General features: G+C 42.1%; 1 protein-coding gene across 8 annotated transcripts in view; it reads right to left on the bottom strand.

Moving 5' to 3' along the window:
* SUDS3 (SDS3 homolog, SIN3A corepressor complex component) overlaps positions 1-27,557 on the bottom strand; it is a 370,845-nt gene that overhangs the window by 91,564 nt on the left and 251,724 nt on the right. The window contains exon 14 of one of the 8 annotated variants that reach the window (XM_082416840.1): positions 10,089-10,164. The exons of 5 other annotated variants lie outside the window; for them this stretch is intronic. In XM_082416840.1, coding sequence (XP_082272966.1) covers positions 10,104-10,164 — 61 coding nt within the window. In that variant the 3' untranslated portion in view covers positions 10,089-10,103. Of the gene's footprint in view, positions 1-10,088; positions 10,165-16,200; positions 16,226-17,942; positions 18,091-27,557 lie in introns of those variants that run through there. 2 more of the 8 variants (XM_082416835.1, XM_082416837.1) reach the window with 2 other exon arrangements.

The following is a 27,557-nucleotide window of genomic DNA, read 5'->3' as shown; positions in this document are numbered from 1 at the left end:
TGCTTCACACATGTTCCTACAGACCTGAGACCACCTCACAGCAACTTAAATCAGCTTGCCAAGAGACACGCAGTTTAACCTGAACACCAAATGCCCAGGGGGTTCTTGAAGCGCCAAGATGAAAGAACGGTCACTCTCATTATTCCCCAGAATCACAGTTCTCCGTTGGCTAAACTACTTGTCTAAACCACTTTAAACACATGGACTTTGAAGTTACATATATCTGTGTTTAAATCCTCATTCTGCCATTCAGAATGTATTTACTTAACCTCTTTTTATAAGCCTCAGTTTCCTCTTCTGTAAAATGCCTACTTTCTGGAGTTGATGGCTTAAGTGAGATAATATATAAAAAGCATTTAGCACAATGTTGGGTACGTGGTGAGTCCTTAATAAATGATAGCTATTACTTTACAGCTCTGATTGCTCTTGTCTCCCTTAATCTTGTAAACTATAGGCTCTGCTTCACTATGGTGGGGGTAGAGAGTAATTTGGTTTATTACATCCTTATTAGCAGCTAGCCCAGGGTCAAGAACACGTAGGTGTTTAATACCTGGCTGCTGAATATTTGGAAGAATGTGCACCTGGAGACATTAACAATCAATATATTTACGATGCTGTGCAATATTCCATTATACTATACTACTTCCTCCTTCCTAGAATGGTCTGTCTTCAATTGGCATCAGTTATATTGATAGCGCCCTCTGCTAGCTGGCAGTAGCAACAAATAACCTCTTAAACTTAGCGTGAGATTTGCTCTGAAGGAAAAGAAAGGAAGAAAACAGACATGTACTGAGTGCCCACTGTGTGCCAGCCAATGTCCTGGACATGTCCATCATCTGTGCATGAAACTGTGTGGTTAGTGAGTGAAATCCACATCAGCCCCCATCAGGTCAATTCTCCCTGTGTGTAAATCCTACAACCTGAGCACCTAACAATCTATATTCTTTTCCAGGTCAAATGAAATGCCAAGAGGATTAAAAATGTGTCTCAGAAACCTGTAACCAGAGCTCAAGAAGCCAGCAACAGGGAGAGCCCTGGTTAATTTCAAGATGCCAAACAGCCAGCTTTCTATCAGTTTCCAGAACCTTATTCCCCCCCCCCTCCTTCATTCTCGGAATTGATATTTATGTTTCCACCAGGATAGAGACCAATTCTCCTTGGCATCCTCCGTCAGAGAGAATCAGAAATTTTCCACCTGGGATGCTACAAATTGCATTTCTCAACACAGTTCTGGAATACAGGATATGACCAGCATAGCTAATGTTGAGTGATCAAAACTCAGCTGCTCTAACTTTATAACAATCATCATCAGGCAGTCAGAGTTTCACCAAGGGATGGAGCCTCTTGTCCTCTAAGATTCAGAGGCAAGAGCACAGCACTCTGAAAGCAGCTCCCAGGGGAGACTGCAGCGCGAGGGGAGGCTGGTGGAAGGCTCTGCCAGCTCCACCCACGTGACTTGGGGCACACTGCCACATTGCTCTGAGCCTCAGTTTCCCCGTTTATGAAATGAGGATCGGAGCAGGACCTAATTCAGTGAGCTACTGGGAAGATTAAATAATAAAACACGTATGAAGTTCTTAGCCCAGTGCCTGGATCATGGGAAGTGCGTGATAAATCTTAGCCAAGCTCCAGTAGGCAGCTTGTCTGGTGTTTGTCCTCCTTCTCTAAAAATATTCCTCACTCCACACCCCAGTTAAACCCTTGGGAGCTATATTTATCCTATCTGGAACCCCTTCCCCCGCTCCAAAGTTCCCAGCCAATGGTGGTTGGAACGTAGAGGAAACATCACCCAAACCAGACCAATCAGATTCTCCCTCCCAGAAACCTGGGATGGAACTAAAGGAGCTAGTCTCTGCTGGCTGTTTCAACTGAGGACATGTAAATTCAAGAGCCAGGTGGGTGCCGTCTTCCACATGTGACTAAAAGAAGCACAGAAAGAGTCTGGAGAGAGAGGGTTCTCCTCCAGGTCTGTGGCTACTGAGGGAGAAAGGGAGACAGACAGACAGACAGAGACAGAGAATATGAATTTGCCTTAATTCCAGACCTTTTCTGGCTCACAGTTCCAGGGCCATGGAAGGCCAGGCTGCATCTGTTCCCTGTAAGCTTCCTGAGTCAGCACTGTGGGCTTTTAACAAACCGCACTTTTTCCTTAAGCTACTCTAAGATTTCTCTTAGTTGAAGAAAAACGTTTTGATGCCAAAGCAAAGAGATTTCAGGCCCCAAACTCTTTTCTTGGGACCATGCTACTTCGTGGCATTTAATGAGGAATTCTATGAGGAAGGAAAGAAAAGGGACAAAAAAAAATACCATATAATGAGCATCTATTGGGTACCTGCCTCTCTGCTTGGTGTTCTCTCATATCACCATCCAGATGTGAGACAAGTGTCCATGTCAGGGACAGTCATCAATATTTTATGCAATATTTTATCAATATTTTAAAGCTTAGAATGGTTAAGATCCCAGCCCAAGATCACACAGCCAAAAACATGGTGGAGCTCAGAACTGAACCCAGGTCTGTCTGAACCCATGTAAGGGTTTTTCACACATCTGGTGTGAACAAACTGGGACTTACTTAATTCAGTGTCTGCTGCATGGTCACAATCATCACCACCATCGTCACCATCACTATCATACCATCATCATCATCACTCATCACCATCATCACCATCATCACTGTCATCATAATTATCACCACTATCACTATTATCACCATCACCGTCATCATCTCTATCATCATTACCATCAGCACCATCACCACTATCATCACCATCACAATCATCACCATCATCGTTATCACTATCATCACGATCATAAGCATCCTAATGACTAACATTTATTTATCAATTCCATTCAATCCGTCTTTGTATTGAGCATGGTACATATACACGTTAGCACACAACAAGCCTTTGAAGAAGATATTAATATCATCTTTATTTTACAGCTGAGGAAACCGGGGTATTGTGAGGTTAATCGCTCATCTGAAGTCACTTACCTGGTCAATAACACAGCAGAGATTCCAACCGGGTCTATCTGAATCCAAAGCCCACTCTGTAAGACTATACTGTCCTGGAGGGCAGGCGATGCATCTCCTATTTCTTTTGCATCCCCCATGATGCCAAGCATTGTGCTGTGCACGCAACAGTTACCAAATAAATATTTGCTGAGATGATGAAAAATGTGGAAAGGATCACAGAAGTGCTGAACAGGAAAGGGTCAAATGCTCTGCTCCGGGTCACCAGTAAAGACAGCAGGAAAGCCAGGCTCTGAACACAAATCTCCAGGCACAAAAGGGTCTCTTTCATATTGGTAATAAAGATGTGTGTCAAAATGCCTTTCGACGTGGGCGAGAGGCTGACAGGAGCGTGCCGAGCATCTCAAAGGCTGAGGTTCACTGCTTAGTCCTTAACCTTGTCTCCTGAGCTGAGCCAGGCCATGAATAAATGCCAGGGAATTCCTCTCTGACCTCCAGCTCAAGCCAAGAAGACAATTAGAAGAGAAGACCCCATTTAGTGAGTGCTTGTATGTACCAGGTGCTTTGCTAAGTACTTTACTGAACAGGAGAAGATATGCTGAGGTCACCTGATAGTATAGCACAGTGATTAAACAATCAGTCTCTAGAGGCAGACTGCCTTCAGCCCTGGCTCTACCACTCACTCCTTGTGTGTCCTTGGACCTCAGTCTCCTTGGCTATAAAATGGGGATGATGTTAATGCAAATCAAAACTACAATGAGGTATCACCTCACACTGGTCAGAATGGCCATCATCAAAAAGTCTGCAAATAATAAACGCTGGAGAGGGTGGGGAGAAAAGGAAACCTCCCTGCACTGCTGGTGGGAATGAAAATTGGTGCAGCCACTATGGAAAACAGTATAGAGGTTCCTTAAAAAAAAATTAAAAATAGAGCTACTATATGATCCAGCAATCCTGGGCATATATCTGGAAAAGACAAAAGCTCTAATTCAAAAAGGTACATGCACCCCAATATTCACAGAAGCACTACATAAAACAGCCAAGACATGGAAGCAACCTAAGCGTCCATCAACAGATAAATGGATAAAGAAGATGTGGTATACATATACAATGGAATATTACTCAGCCATAAAAAAGAATGAAATAATGCCCTTTGCGGCAACGTGGATGGACCTAGAGATTATCATACTAAGTTAAGTAAGTCAGACAGAGAAAGACAGATATATGATATCACTTATATGTAGAATCTAAAAAAAGAGTGCAAATGAACTTATTTACAAAGCAGAAACAGACTCACAGACATAGAAAACAAACTCATGGTTACCAAAGCGGAAGGGTGGGGGAGGGATACTTGGGAGTATGGGATTAACACATGCACATTACCATATATAAAACAGATAAACAACAGGGATTTACTGTATAGCACAGGGAACTATATTCAATATCTTGTAATAAACTATAATGGAAAAGAACTGGAAAAAATATATAGATATATACATATATGTGTATATATGTATATATATGTATTATATGGATGTATATGTGTATATATACGTACTCATGTATATATGAATCACTTTGTTGTATGCCTGAGACTAACACAATATTGTAAGTGAACTATGCTTCAATTAAAAATAAATAAATAAAATGGGGATGATATTATTTTCTTTATTTTTTATTTCTTTATGCAGCAGGTTCTTATTAGTCATCAATTTTATACACATCAGTGTATACATGTCAATCCCAATCGCCAAATTCAGCACACCACCATCCCCGCCCCCCCGCAGCTTTCCCCCCTTGGTGTCCAGATGTTTGTTCTCTACATCTGTGTCTCAACTTCTCCCCTGTAAACTGGTTCAGCTGTACCATTTTTCTAGGTTCCACATACATGTGTGAATATACTATATTTGTTTTTCTCTTTCTGACTTACTTCACTCTGTATGACAGTCTCTAGATCCATCCACGTCTCAACAAATGACTCAATTTCATCCCTTTTTATGGCTGAGTAATATTCCATTGTATATATGTACCACAACTTCTTGATCCATTCGTCTGTCGATGGGCATTTAGGTTGCTTCCATGACCTGGCTATTGTAAATAGTGCTGCAGTGAACATTGGGGTGCATGTGTCTTTTTGAATTATGGTTTTCTCTGGGTATATGCCCAGTAGTGGGATTGCTGGGTCATATGGTAATTCTATTTTTAGTTTTTTAAGGAACCTCCATACTGTTCCCCATAGTGGCTGTATCAGTTTACATTCCCACCAACAGTGCAAGAGGGTTCCCTTTTCTCCACACCCTCTCCAGCATTTGTTGTTTGTAGAGTTTCTGATGATACCCATTCTAACTGGTGTGAGGTGATACCTCATTGTAGTTTTGATTTGCATTTCTCTAATAATTAGTGATGTTGAGCAGCTTTTCATGTGCTTCTTGGCCATCTGTATGTCTTCTTTGGAGAAATGTCTATTTAGGTCTTCTGTCCATTTTTGGATTGGGTTGTTTGTTTCTTTAATATTGAACTGCATGAGCTGTTTATATATTTTGGAGATTACTCCTTTGTCCATTGATTCATTTGCAAATATTTTCTCCCATTCTGAGGGTTGTCTTTTCATCTTGTTTATGGTTTCCTTTGCTGTTCAAAAGCTTTTAAGTTTCAGTAGGTCCCATTTCTTTATTTTTGTTTTTATTTCCATTACTCTAGGAGGTGGATCAAAAAAGATCTTGCTGTGATTGATGTCAAAGAGTGTTCTTCCTGTGTTTTCCTCTAAGAGTTTTATAGTGTCTGTTCTTACATTTAGGTCTCGAATCCATTTTGAGTTTATTTTTGTGTATGGTGTTAGGGAGTGTTCTAATTTCATTCTTTTACATGTAGCTGTCCAGTTTTCCCAGCACCACTTATTGAAGAGACTGTCTTTTCTCCATTGTATATCCTTGCCTCTTTTGTCATGTTAGTTGGCCATAGGTGCGTGGGTTTATCTCTGGGCTTTCTATCTTGTTCCATTGATCTATGTTTCTGTGTTTGGGCCAGTACCATATTGTCTTGATTACTGTAGCTTTGTAGTATAGTCTGAAGTCAGGGAGTCTGATTCCTCCAGCTCTGTTTTTTTCCCTCAAGACTGCTTTGGCTATTCAGGGTCTTTTGTGTCTCCATACAAATTTTAACATTTGTTGTTCTAGTTCTGTAAAAAATGCCATTGGTAATTTGATAGGGATGCATTGAATCTGTAGATTGCTTTGGGTAGTATAGTCATTTTCACAATATTGATTCTTCCAATCCAAGAACATGGTATATCTCTCCATCTGTTGGTATCATCTTTCATTTCTTTCATCAGTGTCTTATAGTTTTCTGCATACAGGTCTTTTGTCTCCCTAGGTAGGTTTACTCCTAGGTATTTTATTCTTGTTGTTGCAATGGTAAATGGGAGTGTTTCCTTAATTTCTCTTTCAGATTTTTCATCCTTAGTGTATAGGAATGCAAGAGATTTCTGTGCATTAATTTTGTATCCTGCAACTTTACCAAATTCATTGATTAGCTCTAGTAGTTTTCTGGTGGCATCTTTAGGATTCTCTATGTATAGTATCATGTCATCTGCAAACAGTGACAGTTTTACTTCTTCTTTTCCAATTTGTATTCCTTTTATTTCCTTTTCTTCTCTGATTGCCGTGGCTAGGACTTCCAAAACTATGTTGAGTAATAGTGGTGAGAGTGGATATCCTTGTCTTGTTCCTGATCTTAGAGGAAATGCTTTCAGTTTTTCACCATTGAGAATGTTGTTTGCTGTGGGTTTGTCGTATATGGCCTTTATTATGTTGAGGTAGGTTCCCTCTATGTCCACTTTCTGGAGAGTGTTTATCATAAATAGGTGTTGAATTCTGTCAAAAGCTTTTTCTGCATCTATTGAGATGATCATATGGTTTTTATTCTTCCATTTGTTAATATGGTGAATCACATTGATTGATTTGCATATATTGAAGAATCCTTGCATCCCTGGATTAAATCCCACTTGATCATGGTGTATGATCCTTTTAATGTGTTGTTGGATTCTGTTTGCTAGTATTTTGTTAAGGATTTTTGCATCTATATTCATCAGTGATATTGGTCTGTAATTTTCTTTTTTTGTAGTATCTTTGTCTGGTTTTGGTATCAGGGTGATGGTGGTCTCATAGAATGAGTTTGGGAATGTTCCTTCCTCTGCAATTTTTTGGAAGAATTTGAGAAGGATGGGTGTTAGCTGTTCTCTAAATGTTTGACAGAATTCACCTGTGAAGCCATCTGGTCCTGGACTTTTGTTTGTTGGAAGATTTTTAATCACATTTTCAATTTCATTACTTGTGATTGGTCTGTTCTTATTTTCTATTTCTTCCTGGTTCAGTCTTGAAAGGTTATACCTTTCTAAGAATTTGTCCATTTCTTCCAGGTTGTCCATTTCATTGGCATAGAGTTGCCTGTAGTAGTCTTAGGATGCTTTGTATTTCTGTGGTGTCTGTTGTAACTTCTCCTTTTTCATTTCTAATTTTATTGATTTGAGTCCTCTCCCTCTTTTTCTTGATGAGTCTGGCTAATGGCTTATCTATTCTGTTTATCTTCTCAAAGAACCAGCTTTTAGTTTTATTGATCTTTGCTATTGTTTTGTTTCTATTTCATTTATTTCCGCTCTGATCTTTATGATTTCTTTCCTTCTGCTAACTTTGGGTTTTGTTTGTTCTTCTTTCTCTAGTTCCTTTAGGTGTAAGGTTAGATTGTTTACTTGAGACTTTTCTTGTTTCTTTAGGTAGGCTTGTATAACTATAAACTTCCCTCTTAGAACTGCTTTTGCTGCATTCCACAGGTTTTGGATCGTCGTGTTTTCATTCTCATTTGTTTCTAGGTATTTTTTGATTTCCTCTTTGATTTCTTCAGCGATCTCTTGGTTATTTAGTAACGTATTGTTTAGCCTCCATGTGTTTGTGTTTTTTACTTTTTTTCCCTGTAACTCATTTCTAATCTCATAGCATTGTGGTCGGAAAAGATGCTTGATATGATTTCAATTTTCTTAAATTTACTGAGGCTTGATTTGTGACCCAAGATGTGATCTATCCTGGAGAATGTTCCATGCACACTTGAGAAGAAAGTGTAATCTGCTGTTTTTGGATGGAATGTCCTATAAATATCAATTAAATGTGTCTGGTCTATTGTGTCATTTAAAGTTTCTGTTTCCTTATTTATTTTCATTTTGGACGATCTGTCCATTGGTGTAAGTGAGGTGTTAGAGTCCCCTACTATTATTGTGTTACTGTCGATTTCCTCTTTTATAGCTGTTAGCAGTTGCCTTATGTATTGAGGTGATCCTATGTTGGGTGCATATATATTTATAATTGTTATATCTTCTTCTTGGATTGCTCCCTTGATCATTATGTAGTGTCCGTCCATGTCTCTTGTAAGATTCTTTATTTTAAAGTCTATTTTATCTGATATGAGTATTGCTACTCCAGCTTTCTTTTGATTTCCATTTGCATGGAATATCTTTTTCCATCCCCTCACTTGCAGTCTGTATGTGTCCCTAGGTCTGAAGTGGGTCTTTTGTAGACAGCATATATATGGGTCTTGTTTTTGTATCCATTCAGCAAGCCTGTGTCTTTTGGTTGGAGCATTTAATCCATTCACGTTTAAGGTAATTATCGATATGTATGTTCCTATGACTATTTTCTCAATTGTTTTGGGTTTGTTTTTGTAGGTCCTTTTCTTCTCTTGTGTTTCCCACTTAGAGAAGTTCCTTTAGCATTTGCTGTAGAGCTGGTTTGGTGGTGCTGAATTCTCTTAGCTTTTGCTTATCTGTAAAGCTTTTGATTTCTCCATCGAATCTGAATGAGATCCTTGCCAGGTAGAGTAATCTTGGTTGTAGGTTCTTCCCTTTCATCACTTTAAGTATATCATGCCACTCCCTTCTGGCTTGTAGAGTTTCTGCTGAGAAATCAGCTGTTAACCTTATGGGAGTTCCCTTGTATGTTATTTGTAGTTTTTCCCTTGCTGCTTTCAATAGCTTTTCTTTGTGTTTAGTTTTTGCCAATTTGATTACTATGTGTCTCGGCGTGTTTTTCCTTGGGTTTATCCTATATGGGACTCTCTGTGTTTCCTGGACTTGGGTGGTTATTTCCTTTCCCATGTTAGGGAACTTTTCGACTGTAATCTCTTCAAATATTTTCTCGGGTCCTTTCTCTCTCTCTTCTCCTTCCGGGACCCCTATAATGCAAACGTTGTTGCATTTAGTGTTGTCCCAGAGGTCTCTTAGTCTATCTTTTCTTTTCATTCCTTTTTCTTTATTCTGATCCGCAGTAGTGAATTCCACCATTCTGTCTTCCAGGTCACTTATCCATTCTTCTGCCTCAGTTATTCTGCTATTGATTCCTTCTAGTGTAGTTTTCATTTCAGTTATTGTATTGTTCATCTCTGTTTGTTTGTTCTTTAATTCTTCTAGCTCTTTGTTAAACATTTCTTGCTTCTTCTCGATCTTTGACTCCATTCTTTTTCCGAGGTCCTGGATCATCTTCACTATCATTATTCTGAATTCTTTTTCTGGAAGGTTGCCTATCTCCACTTCCTTTAGTTGCTTTTCTGGGGTTTTATCTCGTTCCTTCATCTGGTACATGGCCCTCTGCCTTTTCATGTTGTCTATCTTTCTGTGAATGTGGTTTCATTCCACAGGCTGCAGGATTGTAGTTCTTCTTGCTTCTGCTGTCTGCCCTCTGGTGGATGAGGCTATCTAAGAGGCTTGTGTAAGTTTCCTGATGGAAGGGACTGTTGGTGGGTAGAGCTCGGTGATGATATTATTAATAGTGCCTTCTTCACAGGGTTATTTTAAGGGTGAACTGAGCACATGGTTAGCGCTCCATAAACAGTACCATGTATTAATCCTCCTAATGACCCTGTGAAGTAGGTACATCCATCCATTTTGCAGATGAGGATACTGAGGCTCATGGGCAGAAATGACTTGCCCAATACCACACAGCTAACAAGTACAGAAAACAGATTGGAATTTAGGTCACTCACATCCCAAGGCTGGGCCCTTTACCATTCATACTGCATGTTACTATAGGGTACCTTGACATTGTGTCCTCAGCCTTGGGAAGAGGGGAAAGGTCAGACCCTTTTTCTTCTACAACCTTCGATCACTCTTCCAATGGTTTAATTTTGTCACACGCACATATATGTGGGTGCTGTAGGCACAGAGAAGCCAAGTGTCAGGGTTTCTACCACTCATTTTTTCATTTATCACATATTTACTGTGCCATGCCCTGAGAAAGGTGCTGGGAATAAAGTCACTGACAAAACAGACTCAGCCTCTGACCTCATGGAGCTCAGTTTAGCAGGGGATGCAGACATTAATCAGTCATGCAGATGTACGACTGTGGCTGTAACATGTGTAACATGTAACATGAAGCAGTGATGCTGGTGCTCAGAGGGCCTGTGATAGAAAGAAATGACAGAGAAAGGAGGCAGGGAAGGCTTCTCTGAGGAGGCGACGACTGAGCTAGCGTATATAATAGTCAACACCCAAGGAAAAAGGGAGGGAAAGCCATTTCAGGTAGAGGGGATTGCATATGTAAAGGCCCTGTGGCAGGAGGGAGCATGGGAGTGAGAGGGACTGAAAGGGGACCTGTGTGGCTGGAGCAGAGGGAATGAGGGATGCATATTATGGGAGGGAGCTGGGGCCATCATCAGGAGGCAGGCCACGTAGGACTTGAGGGCAGAGCAGAGGCTCAGACCTGTGCAACAAAGCGAATCAGAGCTGCCTTATTTAGTTACTTGTTCATTTTGTGAGCTTCATGAGGACAGGGATGCTGTCTGTTGGTTTACTGCTGCATCCTATGTCTACAATAGTACCCAGAACACAGAGGATACTCAATAAACACTTTTGAATGAGTGAATTTATATATTCATTCCACAAATTCCACCGCTTCATACAAGGCTGTGGCCTAGGTCCTGAATGAATGATGGACCTTGAATAGTTCTGGGTTAATGAGAAAGGCAGACAGTCCACCAGACTGTTAATGCCCTAAGGACAGAGGCCATGTCCTTAGTTGACTCTGCACCTGTACAAGAGCAAGTCTTCACCTTTATTATGCAGATCCCTGGGTCCTAGTCTCAGACAGTCTAACCTGGTAGTTCATATGTGGAACCTGGAACTCTGCACTTTAGCAAGGGCTCCTGTTGACTCTGAAGCAGGTAATTCCCCAAAAACACTCTTGAGAAACACTGTTATAGAACATTGCCTGGCACAAAACAAGCATTCAATATAAAGTTGACAAAAGAATAAGTAAAACGAGTGAGTCATTGACTGAAAACAACCTATAATATAATGTTATGCGATGAAATGCTGTAATAACAAAGGCAAGTAGAAAGAACTATGGAAGTGCTTATAGGAATGCAATCGCAGGCCAGGGAAGGCTTCCAGGAGGAGGTGGCTTTTGAATTGAGCCCTGGAGCCTGAGAAGACATTTTCCAGGTGGATATGTCTTTATATGTCTGAACCTCATTTTTCTCAACTGTACAATGGGAATAACAATAGCTTCACTGGGAGGAAGATATGAGAATTACATGAAGTTTACTCATTCATCCCATAAATATTTACGGAGCATCTACCATGTGCCAGGCACCATTCTAGGCACGTGGGCATATCAATGAACAAAGCAGTGAAAGAATCCTGTCCCTGAGTTACTTACATACTAGGAACGAGACACACAATAATCCTAATAAATGAGTATATTACCTAGTATTTTAGAAGGCAAGAAATGCTATTGAAAAACAGTAAGATGGAGCAGGGTCACGGGGACACTATAAATGTATCAAATCAACACATCACACACCTTAAACTTACACAATATTGTATGCCAATTACATCTCAATAAAAATTAAAAAATAAAGACAGCCATTGCTGCTATCATGATCAAATATTTGTCAAGTAAATAGTTGTTCTTTTTGACAGATCTTTTATTTTTATGGCTTTCCTTGCTTGGGATAATAAATCCTTGCTCCCTCGACTGACTCCATGAGGACAAAAGAAGTTCTTCCCATCCAGAGAAATGCTTTTTCGCCATTAAAAACAAAAACAAGCAAACAAACAAACAAGCAAATCTCTTACTTCAAGCACTTGACAGGGGAAATGTAAGGTCTGGTGCCCAAGGGCACCCCTTGTCCTGAAGCATAGGTTCTCAATGGTGGTGGTGCTGCCCCCTAGGGGGAGATCTGAAAATGTTGGGAGGAGATTAGATCATCACTAGGTCTGGAAGTGTGCAATGCATTCACATCAATGCCCTGCCAGACACTTAACATCCGTGAAAAGTAAATTTATCATAACCAACTGAGCCTAACTCTAAGTTCTTTGTACATAGAAACAAAAAAAAATATTTTCTGCATGGTTTAGGTATGCATTGAATTTTAAAGGAATACTACTACTGGATAAATTGAGCAAAGATTGTTCTTTGCTTTGTTCAGAACATTACCGAAAGTTGTGCACCATTTCAGAAAACCAGGTCACTGACGGCAGCGCTGTGCATGGCATTTTTTGTAGGTGACACAACACATCTGTACAAGTTTGCCTCTGTAGCTGCAGCAGTCACAGTGATTATATATGGAAGCAATTATCTGACTATATCATTATGTTTTATTGTAGAGTCATATGCAAACATTTACATGTTGAAATATATACTGTCTTATTATAGACTACATTCACTTTATTCTCTGTTATAATGCTATTAGGACATTATATTGATTTTTTGAAGCTACGTTTATATATATAGATTCTATTATCTGTGAGTTTCATTTCTGGATAGTAAAGAGGGTGTTATAAAGTGTTTCTTCTTTTACGGAAAGCGGCATTGCGTCTGACTGAGGACTGACTCGTCTAAATGCTACTACTGAGCTTTAGAAAGTATGCCCTGTGGATTTTGGCACTATTATTGCCTGATCTCTCCATATTTCAAGAGAAACTGGGCATCCAGATATTTATGTGCAAGCTCCTGTTTTTACAGAAATGGTAACAAATTTTAAATATATTTAAACACACAGTGAAAAGATCAGCGGCGTCAGGGGTTTGGGTGAGGGAGGGACAAATAGGCAGAGCACAGAGGATTTTTAGGGCAGAGAAACTATTCAATATGATACTGTAATGGTAGACATATGTCATTATACATCTGTCAAGACCTACAGAATGTACAACAGTCAGAGTGAACCCTAAAGTAAACTATGGCCTTTGGGTGACAGTGACGTAGATCCATCCACTGTAACAAATGTACCCTCTAGTGTGAGATGTTGACCATGAGGGAGGCTGTGCATGGGCTGGGGCAGGGCGTGTGTGGGAACTCCCTGTACGTTCCACTCAATTTTGTTGTGGACCTAAGACTGCTCTAAAAATAAAGTATTTTTTCTATAAACACTATACAGGTCAAATAATCACACGCCAGACTGTGATCTCAACTTTGAAACTAGATGTATTTGCAAAACTGATAATACAAAACCTAAAGAGCGGGTATAAGAACATGCAGATGGACCAATGGAACAAAATAGAAAGCTTAGAATTGTATCTAAGGGAACTTGACGTATGATTAAGATGGTGCCTCAAACATGGGGGAGGTGGTGGATTTTTCAGTAGGTGGTACTGGGAACACTAACTCGCTAGGAAAAATAAAGCTTACCATCTTTATTACTCTACTTACAAAGGAAAAATCTCCATGGATTAAAGACCTTAATAAGAAAGACAAGATTATAACGTCAACAGTTTGTTCCTACCAATAGTTTGTGCCGTAATTTAACTCCACCTCATGAAGGACATCTGGGTTGTTTGCAGTTTGGGGCTATTATGAATAAAGTGGCTATAAACATTTGTGTACAGATAATAAATAAATAAATAAATAAAACTAGATGTATTTGATGGAGAAACCAGGAGAAATGCCTGAACTTCTCCAGGGTGTGTATAATCATTCCAATTGTCAGTGGCTAAGAACATATGTATTGTGCAGTTTTATACATATTACATTTCACAAGAAGCATCTAAGATATGTAGTGTCCATGTCACAGATGAGAAAACTGAGGCTTGGAGAAATGAACTGACTTGGCTTGAAAGGTGAAACCAGGATTCCCACTGAACTCTGGAGTCTTGTGATTAATTATAGTAATTACGGTCAAAAGCATTTTAGGGCCCACTGTTTGCCTGACCCTGTGCACAGTGCATTTCAAATACTCTCTTGTCTAAGTGCTATAATCATGTTTTGAGGCATACAGTTTTATCTCCACTTTCTAGACAGTGAAGCTGAGGCTCAGAGAGCAACACCTGTGCAGACCTTGCAGCCAGAAAGTGTCAGAGTAATCTCAGGATGACCCCAGCCAGACCTGCTTGATTCCAAAGCTCGCACAATCAACTACAATTTCTATATTTCCTCTCAAAAAAATAAGCAATACTAATAGATTCATTCACTGAACCCCGTCTATGACAGGGACTTCATCCACTGTGTCTATACCAGAGATTGTCACACATTAAAATCACTTTAGACACTATTCATGCCTGGGTCTCCCGTCACTGGTCTAGGATATGGCCTGAGCATCAGGATATGTAAATGCTCCCCCAGGTGATTCCAATAATTGGCAATAATTAGTATAATGAATTAAAGATTCAAAGATGGGTGGGAATCCTGGCTTCACCTCTTCAGCCAAGTCAGTTCACCTCTCCAAGCCTTAGTTTGCTCCTTTGTGACATGGACACTACTTATCTTAGAGGGTTTTTGTGAAATAAAGTGTGACCTCTAGCTGATGCACACGACTTGGCCGGGTCAATGATTCTCAAGTCTGTGCACTAGAGTCATCTAGAAAAGTCTTTTCTAGTTACAGATGCCCGGGCTCCATCCCCAAAGATTTTTTTTTTCCAGCTGGTCCATTCACTGGGTGCGGAGAAAAAGCCTCCCAGGTGATTCTAATATGCAGCCAAGGTTGAGAACCACTGAACCAGGTATAACTGATGCCCTATTTTGCTTATGCACTAAGTGAGGCTCACAGAGGTGAAGTGATTTATTCAAGGTCACATACCTAGTAAGTTGTGCTTTTAACCATTATTCTACAATATCCTGAAAAATTAAAAACCTGTCCTTTGCCACTAAATCCAGATTGTTGCTAGAACCTTCTTGCCAAGCCAGAGAATCATCAGATCTCAAGGTAAGTGTGCTCCTTAAAGGCCACCACAGTACAACCTACCACCTGATGCTGATCTCCCTCTCTGAGGGGTTACCTTGTTCTAAGTGGTTCCTTCAGAAACAGGGAGATCATTAGCACTTGAGCAGCCCGCTCTGCCTTTGAACTGTTCTGACTCTTAGGAAGAGCTGCCTTACTTACTACACGGCTGCTGAGAATTTTGGGATCGATCTGTTTGAACTGACACAGGGAAATCTCTGAGATAAATTATTAAAGGCAAAAAGCAAAGTTGAAGGACTATATGCTTAGTATGATCTAACTGTTATGCAAAATACAAACCCTTCTGAATGTGTATGTAATCGCATAGGGAAAACAACCTGGAATCATAAGAACAAGTCAGTAACAATGGTTAACTTTAATAGGGAGAAGGAAATTTAGAAGGAGTAAGTGTATTTTTTCCAAATAGTAATGATATGTACCTCGTGGGCTCCTGTGTGAGTAAAATACAGAAAATAAGAGACTTAACATGATCCTATCATAAACACTCAATAAATGTTAACTGAAGATTTTTTAGTCATAGAAGAGTTTCAAAAGGATGTCAACAGTGATTATTTATGGATTTTTTTGCTTGTATGTTTTTAAATTTTTTTTCTAAAATGAGCATTTTATTAGTTGTCAACAAGGAAGAAAAAGAAGTCACTTCTGTAGCAACTCAGAATGCATTTGGCTGCAAGTAACAGAAAACCTAGTGAACAGAGGCTTACACAAAGAAAAAATAATAAAAGGAAGTTTGTTTTTCTCTCTTAAGATGTCCAGAAGTAAGTGGCTCTTGTTAGTTCCATCATCAGGGACGCGAGGCCACTGGCCATTTTAGCACATCTATGTTTAGCCCCTTGCTTCTCACCGCATGGTTTCAAGGTGGCCACGGCTTCTGCAGACACCACATCCTCTTTCCAAGCAGAAAAGGGGAGGAGAGGTGGTGCCGGCTGCATGTTTTCCCTTTTATTGGGAGACACCCTTGTTCCCAGAAGCACTCACAGCAGACTTCAGTTTAGGTCCCATAGATCTCATTTGTGTCACTTCTGCCTTCAAGGGAAGCTGGCAGAGTAAGGAACAGGACTGTCGTAATTGGCTTCAGCTCGTCATAACTCACAAGCCTAGGACTGGGTACACCATTGCCTATTTTTTTTAAATGTTCCGCTCTCAAGGAAGAAGGGGGTTTAGGTACTGGGTATGATACACAAGTGTCTGCCACAGCTTCCATTTGTGGAGCCTACATTTCTCCCCCAAACATTCACCATTGATCCTAGTTGTTGTTTACAAAATCACATGCACTGTTAATAATTGCACTTGTAGGCTGCTTGCAGTGTGACATACAATTTATTTAAAATCTCATGGGGGAGGGGCTTCCCTGGTGGCGCAGTGGTTGAGAGTCTGCCTGCCAATGCTGGTGACACGGGTTCGAGCCCTGGTCTGGGAAGATCCCACATGGCGCGGAGCAACGGGGCCCGTGAACCACAGTTACTGAGCCTGCGCGTCTGGAGCCTGTGCTCTGCAACAAGAGAGGCCGCGATAGTGAGAGGCCCGCGCACCGCGATGAAGAGTGGCCCCCACTTGCCACAACTAGAGAAAGCCCTCGCACAGAAACGAAGACCCAACACAGCCAAAAATAAATAAACAAATAAATTTAAAAAAAATCTCATGGGGAAACCCAGCAGGGTCAGAGCTGGGATTTGCAGACTTCCACCTGTGGAGATGAGTAATACTCTTACCCCCATTATTTATTTACATCCAACCGAAATACAAAGCCGAGGGGAAAAAAAAACTTGAATCCCATTCCTAACTGGGACTTATACACATTCAAACATCATCTGAAAGAGAAATGGACACGGAGGAGCAGGTAACGGAGGCTGGGTTTTAGGGAGGGATGGCTCCAGTTCCGAGAGAAATGTCACCATAAAAGGAAAAGGTGACTGGCACAGGGAAGGCTCGACAGCAAAGCCTGCAGGGCGGAGGGAAGCAGGAGGTTCAGGTAACATGTAACAGGCAGAGCACAGCAAACCTAGATGATGGGCTATATGTGTGTGAGTGTGTGTGCCCTGCGAGAAAGGGGGCTCTCAGACAGAGTGACGTGAAAGCTCAGCTTCCAAGGAAGGAACAGGGAATTTGTCTTCTCACTTCACAACACAATACTCAGCTCCTGCAGCACTGTGAGAATCGAGAGCTGCTTACAAGAGGGGTTGAGAACTCTGGTTCTAGAATCACATGACTTTGGTGCACACCCCACTTCTACCATCAACTATCTGTGACCCTGGGCAAGCTGTTTAACCTCTCTTTCATTAGTTTCTTCATCTGTAAAATGGAAATAATAAAAATATCTACCTTAAAATACGGTCGTGAACATTAAGCCTCGACAGTGCCTGGCACTTGGTAGGCTCTTGCTATTGGTTAGCTAGTGGTATTGCTATGCCAAAGGGTCGAGACCACCAACAATTACAGGGGATCTCAGGATGGTGAAGGCCAGGAGTTATTAGAAGCCAGAACTGATTTGAGAGTCCACAAGTAACCCTAATCAAACTCAGGTTCCCACGTGGCCAAGTCTGGAGCACTGTAGAATCTAAAGAAACTCAGCCCAGCAACCAAAAGTATGTCAGTCTGGTCTTTTTGCATCTCTTGGGCAGCATTAAAGAGGGATCAAATTCATGATCCACAGACACACTTCTTTAAAGAACCCCTTTCTCTTACATGCCAGCTCTCCCGCGTTCCTCATCACATGTTCCTCACTCCCAGCTCTCCCCCAAAACCTTCAAAACCCCCTACCAAGTGTGCCTCACAAAGCCTCTCTCTCATAGAACTCTGCTCTCTCTCCTCTCTGACAAGTCCATCTGGGTCTTTTCAGGACAAAATCCCACCATCTCTTCTCTGGTTCTTCATCCACGGATTGGCACAATCTGCATTTGAGCCTGAGGTAGGGAGACAGGGAACGATACTAAATGGGCAATGCCAGAAATCATCCCAAAAGAACGAGGGATGGCAAGAATATTATGGATAGTCACTTGGTCTCTGCTTTTTATGCAAGGCACCTTTCCTTTGCTAACGTGGTCATTCAACAGATATTTATTTGTGCCGGGCACAATTCTTGTCTCGGGGATAGGAGGATGGTAGTTCGTGGTCCCTACTCTTAGGAGCTTACCGTCATCTCCTCCTATCTCAGCCACTTGCCAGCATAGGGGATGCCCCAGGTCACCCAGGACCTGAGCCAGGAGCGGATGCGCAGCCCCCCAGAAAGTCCTCCTAAAGAGCTCTGGTGGAGGGTTCCAGCCTGATGACTATTTCCAGCCTCTCCATAACACTCTCGGGAAATGAAGATACCGAGTTGACAGTGGCCTTGGCAGAGCCAGAGAGAGATCCCAACACATTTATCACCAGCTGGGGAGCTGCTGTTCAGCCTCACTGACCTGTAAAATCCACACTAAACTCAGGCCTGGCTCTTCAGCTTCTGAATTTGATTTAGACCTCAGTAAAGGCCCCCAAGGCCTGATACTGACAAATCATCATTTCTCAGGACTGATCTACTTAATGTGGATGTTTGAAGGATGCTAGTGGGAAGAGCCAGACTTGCTTCATCTACTAGGCACAAGGGGCCACAAAGTTACCTACCTTCCAAATGCCCCCTCAATTTGGCACTTCTCCCTCATAGCGCTCATCACATTTGGAATTATCAAACCAAAAGCTGTCTCCTTTGATGGAATATGAGCTCCAGGAGGGCAGGGACCATATCCGACTCATTCATGGGCTGTACACTCAGCATCAAGCCTATGTGTAGCCCAAAGTAGATACTCAATAAATATCTAATGATTTCACCATACGTGATACTACTCTCATAACGTGCCTTGAAAAAAAAAACAAAAAGTGTGATAATAATAATATTTAGTCAACATTGACTCAGCACAAAGTAGGGTACTAAATGATTTACATTCATTATCTTAAATAAAAAGTCAGAGAGACAGGATTTATATCCTGACGTAGCAATTTCCCAAATGCATAACTTTGAGCAAGTGATTTAACCTCTTTGAGCCTCAGTTTCCTAATCTGTAAAAGAGATAAACAAGAATAATACTAATATGCCTGTGACGTGCACAGCACAGGAACAACTTTTTAAAAAAGAGCCCAGCCCCCTCCACTTATCAAAATTTTAACTGCTATTCCCATTAATTCCCAATAATTCCATTTCCAGGAGTTTCTCAAATAGAAAAAAATGTGCAGCCATACTATAAAAAGACAGTGTACAAGAGTGCTTACTGCAACATTGTTTGAAATGAGAAATTTGGAAGTAACCTAAATGTCCACCAACAGGGGATGGTCACATAAATCACAGTATAGTGTATTGGTTTCTCAGGGCTATTGTAACAAATTACCACCAACCGGGTGCCTTAAAACAACAGACTTTATTCTCTCACAGTTCTGGAGGCCAGAGGTCTAAAATCAGTGTGTCAGTAGGACCAGGCTCCCTGCACAGGCTCTAAGGGAAAATCTGTTCCTTGGCTCTTCCAGCTTCTGGTGGCCACCAGCATTCCTTGGCATGTAGCCGTCTCTCTTTCTGCTTCATCTTTACATGTGCCTTCTCCTCTGTGTGTGTCTGTGTGTGTGTAAAATCTTCCTCCACATCCCTCTTAAAAGAACATACGTGATGGCATTTAGGGCCCACAGGATAATTCAGGATGATGTTCTCATGCAAGACTCTTAATCATATCTGCAAGATCTTTGTTCCAATAAGGTAACATTTACAGGTTTATTATAGACTGACGGTTGGTATCTCCCCAAACTTCGTACGTTGAACTCCTCACTTCCCAATGTGATGGTATTTGGAGACGGGGCCTTGGGGGGTTCACTAGGATTAGATGAGGGTAGCGCCCTCATGATGGGATCGTGCCCTTATAAGAAAAGACACCAGAGAGCTCACTCACTCTGTGAGTGAACACAAGAGAGACGTCATGTAAGCACACAGCAAGATGGCACCCGCCTACAAGCCAAGAGAAGACACCTCAGAATGAAACCTATGTTGTTAGCACCTTGATCTTGGACTTTCTAGCCTCAAGAACTATGAGAAATAAATGTCTGTTGTTTAAGCCACCAGGCTACAGTATTTTGTTATGGCAGCCTGCGCTGACTAAGATAAGACTCCAGGGATTAGGACATGGACATACACTTGGGGGCCACTATTCAGGTCATGACTTGCAGTAGGTGATGGAATACTATACAGACATCAAAAAGAACAAAGCTATTTCATTGTCCAGGTGACAGGTGACAATGACCTGCACTAAGGAGGAGAAGTGAAGATGGAGCAAAGGGAACAAACTCTAGATGTTTCTGACAGTAGAGCTTAGAAGACTTACTTTTAGTTTGAATGTGGAGGATGAAGGAAGGAGAAGAATCCTCCTTCAAGTCACTGCAGCAAGAAAAAGAGACCCGGAAGATCACACAGGATGATTTAAGGGCTAAGCCTAGATTCTGGATACATAACCATTCTTGACTTATTATTGAAGCATAACATACAGTAAAATAAAAAAACCTTCAGTGTACAGCCTGGTGAAGTTTTACATTTGTCTTCATCCATTTAACAACCATGCAGAGCTCCTTATATAACATTTGCAGCATTCCAGAAGTTTTCCTTGTGTACCTTCTAAGTCAATGCCCATGCAAAGGTAGCCATTTTGATTTAGATGTTCTTTTATTCTTATAGATGTTTTTGTATTTTGAATTCTATAAGTTTTAGATGTTCTTGAACTTCCTACAGATGGGACTCTTTTATATCTGGTTTCTTTCACTCATCATTATGTCTCTGAGATTCATCCACGTTGTTGCATGTATTCGTAGCCTGTTCTTTTTTGTTGCTGTGTAGTATTCCATCGTATCTAGATGGAACCTATAGGATTTACTGATGGGGTATGAGAGAAAAAGGAGTCAGGGCTTCTGTTCTGAGCCACTGAAAGGTGGAGTTACCATTAGCTGAGATGGATTACATTGTGGGAGGAGGAGCTCAGGGGCTTGGTTTCGGACATGGTGAATTTGAATTGCTCATTAGACATCCAAGTGTTGATAGTGAGTAGGCCATTAAATCATCAGGCAATGATGGGGAGTGACAGAAGGGAGGCAATTACAACAAGCTGGTGTAGTGGGTGATGGAAAGATGGAAAGAGATTCCGAGCTAAAGAGGGAGAAGAAGGACAGGGAGGTGGCAAGCACGAGAGAGAGGAGACACACCTCACCTCCAGGAGTACTGCAAGGGTAGGAGGTGTGGGCATGGAAAACAGCCACCACTTGGGAGGGCTCCATCTGCAGAAGAGGTTGTACTGTGCCAGATGCACACATTTTCCAGGGGCTCCTCATCTGCTCACCAAGCAGACACCCTAACACCCACCTGCAAAGGCATATTAGCAGCCCCAACTCTTTTATATAAGGCTGCTTCCCGGCCTTAGCCATCCAATCAGTTTTCATTGCTGTTTATCTTCCTGTTACTCTTAATGTCTAACAGGTAATAAATGAAATTACAAAGGCAGGCACATGACCATTCCCCATGCTTGCCAAGCAAATTAGCTCCTCCGACACCCGAGTCCCAAACCCACCTCTGCCGCTAATGTGACATGTGACTTCCAGGAAGACCCTGCCCTTCTCTGACCTCACCGCCTATGTCCATAAAAGAGAAAACCATAATTCAAAAAGACACATGCACCCCAATGTTCATTGCGGCACTATTTACAATAGCCAGGTCATGGAAGCAACCTAAATGCCCATCGACAGACGAATGGATAAAGAAGATGTGGTACATATATACAATGGAGTATTACTCAGCCATAAAAAGGAACGAAATTGGGTCATTTGTAGAGACGTGGATGCATCTAGAGACTGTCATACAGAGTGAAGTAAGTCAGAAAGAGAAAAACAAAGATCGTATATTAACGCATATGTGTGGAACCTAGAAAATGGTACAGATGAACCAGTTTGCAGGGCAGAAATAAGAGACACAGATGTAGAGAACAAACGTATGGACACCAAGGGGGGAAAGCAGCGGGAGGATGTTGGGGGGTGTGATGAATTGGGAGATGGGGATTGACATGTATACACTGATGTGTATAAAATGGATGACTAATAAGAAAATAAATAAATAAACATTAAAAAAGAAAAAGGGACAGGGAGAGTAGAGATAAAGAAAGTGTGGGCTCTGGGATCCAGCAGGCCTCACACAGTAAACGGGGTGTGGCCTCTTTTGTTGTTTGGCCTCCCCAGCACCCACACCCTCTTCTGATAACAGTACCCTGATTTTCTTTAAGGAACCCCTCCTCCTCCCTTCTCAGCCCTTGAGGTTCAGAGAGAGCTAAAGCCACCCCCCAGATCCACACGTGGCCTATCAGAATCACAATCGTTTGTTTGGGGATGTGCACATGACCTAAGTAAGGTCAAAGGGACATCAACCCTGGGACTTTTATTGAAACCGCTGAGAATGATGTTCTCCTTTACCCTGCGGCTCAGCTAGCTGCCTGTCAGCCTATGGCTGCTTGAGGCCATCTTGCGTCATGAGATTTGGGCCAAACTGTGAAGAGCTTTTCATGCTATGCTATGAAGTAGGAAGGCTTTACTGAAGGTGAGCATCTCCAATTTTTTCACCAAAGTGTCTGTACGCAGCAGAGAACAACAAATTGAGTATGTCCATTCTGAAGTGCTGAACTATGACCTCAACTACAAAATTTCCCCAAAAAGTCATGTCTTAGTGTATATTAATTATTTGTTTCAATGTTTAATCAATTCTCCCCTCCAAAGGTATTAGTTCCAGGAAGTTCTTCCTGTTTAACCTGTGGCTTTCTGTCTCTCCTGGTTCACTGTCACCCATCTTCAAGGCTACAGCTGCCCCAGTTTGAGAAATATGACTTTAAATAAGAGACAGCCACCAAAGGTTTTTGTGGAGTGGTGTAACCTGATCTCAACTCTATGTTTAAAAGGTAACTCTGGACCATGACACGCCTTGTCCATAATTTCCAGGGTCACTGCAGCAAACGCCTATCATCTCCCACATGAACCCTGACAATGAGTTAAGCCTGTGACTTTAGTCTGGAATGTTCAAGCCACGTCACTCACTCACTCACATCACAGGGCTCTTTCACATATCAAGCTGACCTGTCCCAAGGACACCTGCATCCTTGCCGCTCCCACCAAATTTTTTTTTAATTATTTAATATCTTTTTAAAATATCTATTTATTTATTTGGTTGCACCAGGTCTTAGTTGCAGCAGGCGGGCTCCTTAGTTGCGGCTCTCAGGCTCCCCAGTTGTGGCATGCGAACTCCTGGCTGCGGCACGCATGTGGGATCTAGTTCCCTCACTAGGGATCGAACCCCGGCCCCCTGCATTGGGAGCACGGAGTCCTAGCCACTGTGCCACCAGGGAAGTCCCTCCCACCAAATTTTTATTTCCCTGTGGGGCTGCACGCTGCTGGGAGATAGCTACATCCCTGCTAAACTGCTCTGATAACGTTGATCGTGAGCCTTAGATTGCTGAGCTTTTCTGGAAGTTCCGTGAAGGTTTTGAAGTGAAATCTGTCTTAGCACTGACCTAATCCTCAGGAGGATCAACTTCTCCTTCTTCAGAATCACCCTAAAATACATGGAATCCTTATATTCTAGAGGAATGATTCATAACTGTTTAAAAGGGACGGGTGTCACAGACCCTTTTAAGAACTGATGAAAGGTCTGCACCCCTCCACCCAGGAGAAAACACCTTTGCACAAAGCGTTAAATACAATGTCAGGAGTACGGTAGACACCCCAAAAACCCCATTCTGAGACTAGGTTAAAACTCAGGGATGAGAACATCAGAATTGGAAGAAATCTTAGAAATTATCCGGCTGAGCTGGTCTACTGAGCACTAATGATAACAACAGTAGTGATCATGATTATAAAATCAATTATCTATTAAGTACTTACTACGTACTAGGCACTCTGCTAAGACTTTACATACATCATGTCTTTAAATCCTCACAACGACTCACCCTACTAGGTACTACTTCATCCGCACTTCACAGACAAGGCACCTGAGGCTCCTGGAGTCTAAGCCACTTGCCTGTGGATAGGCAACAATTGAGTGGCAGAAGCCTGCAGACTCCTAGATTCATGCTCATAACCGCTGTGCATTAGCACCGTCATTCACAGTTCTTGTTGTCACCCTTGGTGACAAGTAACAGGAACCCACTAAAGCTAGCTTAAGCACAAAGGGGGTTTGTCATAAGGAAGGATATCAAGGTGTCTTACAGAATCCATAGGCAAGGAATTAGCTGGACTGTAGGAATCACTTAGAACTAGACATTGGTTTACTATAGGAACCAAAAAACAAGCAATCCACCTATTATGGACTGAATGTTTATGTTCCGCCAAAATTCATACAATGAAGCCCTAATTGCCAGCATGACTGTATTCGTGGCTGTAAGAATGTGGTAAAGGTTGAAGGAGGTCATAAGGGTTTAGTCCAAATCCAATAGGGCTGATGCCCCTATGAGAAGAGGAAGAGACACAGCAAGAAGGCAGCTGTCTGCAAACCAAGAAGAGAGCTCTCATCAGGAACTAAACCTTGCCAGAACCTTGATCCTGGACTTTCCAGCCTCCAGAACTGTGAGGAAAAAAAAAAATTTCTGTTGTTTAAGCCACCAGATGTATGGTATTTTATTATGGCAGCCCTAACAGACACCCTTTCCCTCAACCTCCCCTACTCGCCCTCTCCCAACGAAGAAAGAAAATCAGCAAAGGGAAATTTTAGGAGCTGGGCTTCCCTAGCATGAAGGCTACATCACCAGCTAAAGGCGGCCCCTCAGCATGGCACATACCCAAAACAGTGAAACACTGAAACTGCAAAGGTCTCAAATGCAGATGTGTAGAGAAGCCAGGCAGGGACCAGAAATGAGTGAAGTGGGCTAGAGGTGCAGAAAAGGGAGGGGCAGGAACTGAGAGCCCCACAGAAAAGACACAGCCACTTCTCGGCATCAGCCAGCCTGGCTGTAGATGGACCTGTCAAGTGCTGGCAGATTGCGCCCTTTCATTTTTAAAAAAGAAACTCTTAATCTGCATTTGCATGTGAAATCTCCAGACTTTTAAACACTGCACACTTGTACAGTCCAAACTAAACACATGTATGGGCTGTTTCTAGACTGAGGGCAGCCAGTTGGTGAGCCGTGTGTACAAAGCCCTATAGAATCCAGCTGGGAGGGAGGGGAGTAGAAAGAGAATGTGCTATGGACTCACAAACCTAAGTTCACATCCTAGGTCCAACACTCACTGTGCTACTTACCCGGTCACTTAACCTCTCTGATCACTGTGAGTTAATCTCTTAATCCTATTGTTTCCAACATTTCGCCGATACAAATAATGCTATTATAAATCATGCTATACACATGTCATTTTGTATTTTACAAGTCTATCTGGAGTATAAATTCCTAAAGGAGAGACTGCCAGATGTCACAGGTTGGATTCTCTGGAACAGACGCTGAGATGGAGTTTGGGTTGAAAAATGTTTACTAGGAACACATGTCCACACGAAAACTTGCACGTGAATGTTCATAGCAGCATTATTCATAATAGCTAAAAAAAGTGGAAACAACTCAAATGTCCATCACCTAATGAATGGATGGATAAAATGTGGCATATCCATACAGTAGAATAATATTTGACAATAAAAAGGAATGAACTACTGATGCATGCTACAGAACGGATGAACAATGAAAACATTATGCTAAGTAAAATAAGCCAGACACAAAATACCACGTATTGTATGATGCCATTCATCTGAAATGTCCAGAACGAGCAAGTCTTTAGAGATGAAAAATATATTAGTGCTTGCTTGGGGCTGGAAGTTCTGGGGGAAATGAGGAGTGAATGACACTGAGTGCGGGGTTTCTTTTGGGGGTGATGAAAATGTTCTAACATTGACTGTGATTCACAACCCGGTGAATATACTCAATCCTAATTATACACTTTAAATGGGTGAGTTATATTTGAATAAAGTTGTCCCCAAAATGTTGAAGGCAAGGGGAAGGAAGGAGAACTGGGCAGACAAAAAGTCTAAACTGCAGTGCAGGTCCAGTGGGGCCAGCCAAGCAAGCAGAGAATGGCTGAGCCGAGACAGCCAAGCCTTTCCAGCCGTCTCATTCAGCCGGGATGCTGACCGCTCCGGAAGGCGCAGCCTTGGCTGGGTGAGGGAGCTCTGGGCAGCTGATGGCTGGAAGCCCCCTGCTGTCCACACTCCCCACAGCAGAGCAGCAAACCCTCCCCTGAAGGGGGGATCTGGGAAGCGCATCTCCACGTCTACCTCACCAACTCAAAAGGCCAATTTAATTAACTTTGAGATAGTGCCACACTGCATGATTGTCACCGTTACTGCTGTCATCCAAGAACTCCCCAACCACTGGCAATATTTTTCTATCTGGCAGGTGGGATCCTATTGGACTACATCGGGGGATACCTTTTAGAAGACCACACCAAGGAATACCCGAACTGACTGCCATATGAGAGACTTTTCATTTTCTCCTGTGATGACTGGTTCTGTGGTTTTCCAAAGAGAGCTGATATGATGTAAAGCTATGTTTTAGAATACTTATTCTAGTGACAGCGTGCAAGACGGACCGGAGGGGGAGACCCAGAAGACCGGGAGACTAGTTGATTATTGAAACCTCCCAGCCATGGGGTGAGGAGGGTGGGTGGTTGCCACAGAAAGGGATAGAAGGAAGAAGGAAGTTTTAGCGCACCTGGAGACTGACTGGACCAGGTTGTGAGGAAGAAGGTAACTCCTTTTAGTTCAAGTTCAGGGGCACTGGATGGATGCCTTGGCCCTATCCCACCATGATACCAACTTCCTAAAAATCTTCCCATCCACTCATTTCCCTCCATCTCCACTATGACCACCTCCATCTCTTGCGTGGGCAACTCTACAGCCTTCTAACTGCTCTCAGAACATCTATTCTGCTTGTTGCAATCTATTCCCCTACAGCAACAAGAGGGATCTTCTTAAAACTTCAATCAGGTCCTGTTACCCCCAGATTCAAGCTCCTCCAATTGCACCTCATTGTCCTTGGGATAAAGCTCTACGTCTACAAGGCCCTTCACTAGCTGCCCCTGCCCACCTCCCCAGCCTCATATCTTACCAGTCCCCACACTCCTGTCCTTGCTGAACTTCCTTGAAGTCTCTGAAAGTCCCATGTTCCCTTTTGCCTCTGAGTCTCCACACACGCTGTTCTTCTGCGTTCAATATTCCATAATCTCTAGCCTATTCCTACTTAAACTGGAATAGATGTTGCCTATTCCAGGAAGCCTTCCCTGACCACCATACCTTAAGATAGGATGAGTTGACTGTGGCAGATGATCTACAAAGATGGCATCAACAATCCCCTCTCCC

Source organism: Balaenoptera physalus, assembly GCF_965194825.1.
Source record: "Balaenoptera physalus genome assembly, chromosome: 12".
Taxonomy (NCBI): Eukaryota; Metazoa; Chordata; class Mammalia; order Artiodactyla; family Balaenopteridae; genus Balaenoptera; species Balaenoptera physalus.
Note: the sequence above shows the minus strand (reverse complement) of the source record. Positions and strands in the feature narration are given on the sequence as shown.